Here is a 6,000-nt window from a genome sequence, read left to right on the forward strand (position 1 = left end):
TGGAGAGATTTTGCAAAATAAATGAGTCATAAATAATATCAATTTCGATTTAATTTTGTAATTTGTTTGCCTGCTCCAAAAATTTTCTTTAATTTTCTGTTTTTTTTTTCTCAAAAACTTGCTTAAACACTTGAAAAGAGAAAAAACAATGCCGTTTTTGTGGGATTCCTTAAATTTTTGGATTGTTTTTAACGAAATGTTGCAAAGTAATTGTGATTTTTCAATCCTGTTTAGCAAAATCTTGTAAAAAAACAAATAGAACTATTATTAACGAATTTAGTGCTTTTTCAATTTTTTTGTTTCTAGTTTCTAGTTGAAAACGTAGTAAATGCTAAAAAAAACAGTTTTTACATGCAAAAAAAATACTAGATATTAGAATTTTTACAATTTTTTAGCCTGTTTCAATGCAATATTTCGAACTCTTTGTGTTTTTATCTCACAAAAATATCTTTAAACATTGGAGAAAGACAAAAACGCCGTTTTTAGACCATTTTGTTGAATTTGTGGCTTGTTTTTGACAAAATTTTGCAAAATAATTGTATTTCTAGCTGAAAAAGCATTCGAAAAAAAATAAAAATTAGTTATTATTTTCGACTCTATTAATAACTCTTTTTAATCAACTTTGTGGTTTTCGATTATTTTTTCTTCGAGAAAATTTGACAAAATAATCAATTTAAAGCCCAAGAAACAGACAAAATAACATCAATATAAATTGTTTTTGTGATTTGTATGCTTGTTTGACGAAGATTTTGCAAAATAAATGAGTCTCTAGTTCATAAATAATATCAATTTCGATTTGATTTTGTAATTTTTTTTCCTGCTTTAACGAAATTTTTAAAATTTTCTTTGCTTTTATCTCAAAAACGTGCTTAAACACTTGAAAAGTTCAAAAATAACGCCGTTTTTGGTCGAATTTGTTGAATTTTTGGATTGTTTTTAAGGAAATTTTGGGGCTGAGCCACCCAACGAACCCTGTCATTGTTCGCTCGACAGGAAATTTTTTTATTTGTTTTCAAAAAATAATAATTAAAAAACATGAAGGTGCCATAAAAAAACTGTCTTTTGAGAATAAAATTTTATTTTCTTTTGAGCTGACCGATTTATTTATTTCAAGATAGCAACTTCAATAAAAAAAAATATGAAAAGGTTTTATAGTGTGTTGCAATTTAAAAAATAAAATAAAAATTTTTAAAAAACTCAAACTAAAAAAAATTTTATTATAAAAAACGGTCACATTTTATTCATATTTAAAAATGTACTACAACTTTTTTTCTTAAAGTTATTAGTTTATGCAAACAACGCTTGGTTTCATACTTTTACATATTTTAATTTTGGAAAACACAAAAAAAATGGTGTATACAACAAAAAAATGTAGTATTTCAAGATTTACAGTAATATAAAAACAACGTTTAGATTGTGATGATAGAAAATCTTCCAGCAAGCCCATTGTTAAAATATTGGATTATTCAAACACATTTTTAATAGACTTTTAAGTAGATTTTATCTTTGATCGCAATATTTACTAAGGACATTCTCATCCCAAATCAAAAAAAAATACAACAAAAAATTCAAGGCTTGACATACAAAACAAGTCTTGATTTTAAAAGTTTTCCTGAAAGAAACCAAACCACGAAAACATTTTGGTTTTTGCAAAAAATTAAGTGCTTACTGAAAGTTTCTTGGATTTTCATGTTAAGTAAAAACACGAAAACTAAAAGAAATTTCAAAAATTTTATTCTTAAAAACGGTCACATTTTGTCCATACTTGACAATGTACTATAAGTACAAAAACTGTCTAAAACAACAACTTGTAATTACAAAGCAAATAATGAAAAAAAGAAAGCTCTTTTTCTTTTAATTGTGATATCGAAACTCTTCCAACCAAGCCCATTAAATATTAAATATCGAACACATTTTTAACTAAATTTTTTCTTTGATTGCAATATTTTCTAAGCCCAAATCAAAAAAAAAAAAAATTAAAATTCGAGGCTTGACACAGAAAACAAGTTTTCTTGAAATAAACCAAAGTTGTTGATTTTCAAGAAAATGAAGATATTTTCTTCATATCTTACTGTGAAGTTGTTGACTGGCCTCTCCAGTCGCGAGTTGACCCACCGCAAAGTGGCATAAAACCCCGGAGACCCCGGCTTCATGAAATACGACAAATACGTCATCCCGGATAATTCATCCAACCATGGAGATGCTAAATATTCCGGTTCAAGAACGGCAGGGATGCCCAAATCTCGCTGGGCTATATCCATGGCACGGCGACAGTTTTCAATATTATTGTGTTTATCTAGAGAGAAAAGAGATTTGCTTCATATTCAATACGAGATAAGCAAACTCTCCATACCCAACTTTCTCCAATGTGGGAACAATCCGGGTTGGCAATAGTCCACCAAAGCCGATAGCAAAATTCCGGAATTCCAGTCTGTGGTGAGGTTGTTTACTCGGCATTCCGGGAGCACAGCCTGGAGCCAAGCCAACATTAGTTTTCGAGGGGGGAATTTGGATCGGCCGATTTGGTAGCGGACGATTAGAGACCAAATTAGGCCCAGGATTAGCTTGAGGTTGCCGTTGACGATGTCGAGGTTACCTTAAACAGAAAATTTATGATTTTAACCCAAAAAAGGGAAAAAATAATCTGGGTTGACCCAAAAATGTCGAATTTAATTCCTAAAGTCGGATTAGATTACAGTTTTATTATTTTTGCCCCTTTAAGGTGAGACACATGTTTTATTTTTACATTATTTTTCTCTTTAAATGCAAAACAGGTTGAGCAATGTTAGAAAAAAATCGTTTAATTTTTATACAGGGTCGCCAAAAATTATGGACACAGCTAAATATTTTCGAAATTTGGAAAACAATTATAAGTGTTCAAATTCTACCATCTGAAATCTTTTTTAATTTTCTACCATCATTTATTTTATTTTATGGCACGTAGGGTTTAATTTAATTATTTTTAAAAAAGCATTTTTTTCTAACTTTGGTTATGTAACATATGCCCACCTTTATTTTTATTAAAAGGTAAAAAAAATAAAAATTCAAAAATGTAATTCGGAAAAAGTAAAACTAAGTCAGCTTTGAAAATGCTATTATTAGCGATCTGCCACTTGCATAATAGTTTAAAATTAAACTTGTGTGCAATAATTAGTTTAACATTTAAGTGAAAATGAGCTTATAGTCAATGGAAATCATTTCAAACATCGTTTGTAGCATAAAAATTATGTATTTCGAGTTTAAGCTTTTTTAATCAAAATGTGTTCTTTTTCAATTAAAATAAGTGTTATTTTAACAATTATTTTTAACTTTTACTTATTCTTTGGTCAAAGTTTAGTCGGCAAAGAGCTAACGATAGATAAAGACAACAATACCAAAGCTAACAAAATTTTACATTTTTAAAAATTTTATTTTTATTTATTCGATATATTTTTTTTAAGTTTTGATTAAAATAAGGTATCACGGAACTCAGAAATATTAAATTTAACTGTTCTTGCCATTCAAAAAAAATCAAGTTAGCTTTGTATTTCCAGAGCAAATAGAGATAGAAATTTGATAAACATCTGAAACGATGGAATTTAATTACTTTTAAGCATATACCAAATTTCAATAAGTTTTGATGAACAGTTTAATAATATTTAATTTTATTTTATCCATACTTTTTAGCGACCCTGTATAATAATTTATGTACAAATAATTGATAAAATATGAGTATAACGTTTAATTTATGTTTCGCAAGGATGTCAAATACATACATAAGCATGATTTTATAAAAATGTTAAATGTTTAAAGTGCCATTTGTAAATTGTAGGCCATTAACATTTACCATATTTAGCTAAAGAGTAAATTTTTATAACCCTTTTTAGCATATTATTGACTGAAATAATTTGCTTTGATTGAAATTTTTTTTCTCCGTAAACCTCACAAAAGTGACCATTTTTTTACTTTTGCGCCTAAACGTTTTTACTTTTGCTATGAATTACTAATGTTGTTTTTTTCTTGTCTCTTTCACGCAATTTTTGGAAAGGTACTTTGTAGGACATCATAATTCGACATTTTGCACTACTAACTGCACTAGTTAAATTAATAAACACTCAAAAATCTCAACACAAATTTCGATTCTGACTTGTGATATTTGTTTATAAGTGATGGTATGATTTTACTAAGCGTCCTGATAATTTTGTTCATTTACTTGCTAATTAAGTGTTGCTCTTTACTCTCGATTTGGATACGTTTGCCGATAAAATAGTGTATGTTATTTGGAGTAAAAGTGTTGTTTAATAATCACATTCAGTATAAGATTTTTATAGACCAAATTTCAAGCTTCGTTCACTTTAAAAGCAGGTAGGTAGACACGAATTACTAAATATTATTGTGAATTAGGTTTCACTGATTTATTTTATTTTATGTAGTTTTTATGTAGCTTAAATGTGTAGTAAGTTAATCAGTAAAACAGAATACGATATTGTGTATTAACAAAATAATTACACACTCAAACCCTTTGGAATTTATTGTGTGAAAGTTAACAAAAGGAATTTTAAGCAAAATTATGTTATATAAATAAATTGTATGTCTGATTCTAAGCGATCAAAAAGATTTTTTTCAAGAAAAACTAAATCTTTTTTACTTATTTATTCAGTTTCACGTTATTTTTTTAATTACAACGGAACATAATCGCAGAATTAATAAATGTCGAATAACTTGCTTCCTTCTTTATTTTCGCCATTGTTGTTTATTGTTATTTAATTATAGTTCATTTAGTAAACTGCTTTAATTTCCTGTTGGAAAAGGTTCAATGAGAGGTCTTGACATTATTTTGTCAAAAAATAAAACTCATATTTTTTTTTTTTGATTTATTAACACTTGTCCAAAAGTAGACACAAAACGACAAAGACCGGAAGATTTTATTAACATTTTTGCCGTAGAGGAATACTAGTTGCCTTACATCACTATGACCTAATCATTTAGCAATTTCAAAATCTGTTATTTTTTAAGATTTGAGAATTTTTATCAAATTCTTTAATATTTCTCACTCAACGTATTGGCAAAAGTATAAAGAAAAGTTTTATATACATAAAAAAAATACTGTGCATTGAATTTGTTCATTTTTAAAAGCAGTAAAAATGAATTTGTAACAAATAAAAATGTAGTTAGTTTTTTTTTTTATGATATAAAATGTTTAATTTCCCACTAACGTGTCAGTTAACTTGATCTGACAACCAATAATACTAAATAACTTCCTGTTTAAACCTGTTGTTGGGTGTTAGGATAAATAACTTAAATTTTACATTTTAAAAACAGCTGTTGATTTAATTAAGGGTGTTTCCAAAGAACTGTTTGCTAATTTTGTTTTTTATGCTTAATGACCCATAAAATTCGAGATTAAAAACGCTGAAATTATTGTTTTGGTCTACTTTTTGCACACTAACTGATAAGCTTTTTGACCCATATTATTTCCCTAGACCTTCAAACGAACTTTCCACTTTTTCCAATGAAATTGAATTTCAAAATCTTATTTAAAGTGTTGTTAGCTTCTCACAATATGAGCAATTTAAAGACTTGTTGAGATGTGCAAACGGTACTTGCACATAACGTCTCATAAGTTCAGTTAGCATTAAGAACTGTTACATTGTTGCATTCACGAAATGTGCACAACTTTGGCAAAATTCAGCAACATCGGGAGCGTGTAAATGCACACTATGACCATCTCTAAATAGCGTAAAGTGGATCCACAATTAAATAATTTTCCACCTAAAAACCATGAATAGATACCGGCAATTACATTTGACATAATGGACATACAGGGCGACAAAAAAAGTCATGTTGTGACAACTTAACAAATTATACAAGTGATTATAAAGTATAAAATCAAGCAGTTTTTTTTAAATCATTTGCCCCCAGAAAATAATAATTAATATAAATTAAAGTAATATAAAAAAATGTGATTCTATTTTGAGAACGAAATTTTGTTTTGTTTTTAAGTTATGCGATTTTTATTTG

At 27.8% G+C, this 6,000-nt stretch overlaps 1 protein-coding gene across 2 annotated transcripts in view; it reads right to left on the reverse strand.

The window, feature by feature from the left end:
- The window catches only part of LOC123013683 (filamin-A), a 53,581-nt gene that overhangs the window by 40,762 nt on the left and 6,819 nt on the right, over positions 1–6,000 (reverse strand). For both annotated transcript variants that reach the window (XM_044412382.1, XM_044412383.1), the window contains exons 2-3: positions 2,354–2,596; positions 2,073–2,296 (exon numbers count right to left, since the gene is read on the reverse strand). In XM_044412382.1, coding sequence (XP_044268317.1) covers positions 2,073–2,296; positions 2,354–2,596 — 467 coding nt within the window. The remainder of the gene's footprint in view (positions 1–2,072; positions 2,297–2,353; positions 2,597–6,000) is intronic.

Source organism: Tribolium madens, unplaced genomic scaffold (assembly GCF_015345945.1).
Source record: "Tribolium madens isolate multiple individuals breed KSU strain unplaced genomic scaffold, Tmad_KSU_1.1 Scaffold_96;HRSCAF=242;Tcas5.2_LG5, whole genome shotgun sequence".
NCBI lineage: Eukaryota > Metazoa > Arthropoda > Insecta > Coleoptera > Tenebrionidae > Tribolium > Tribolium madens.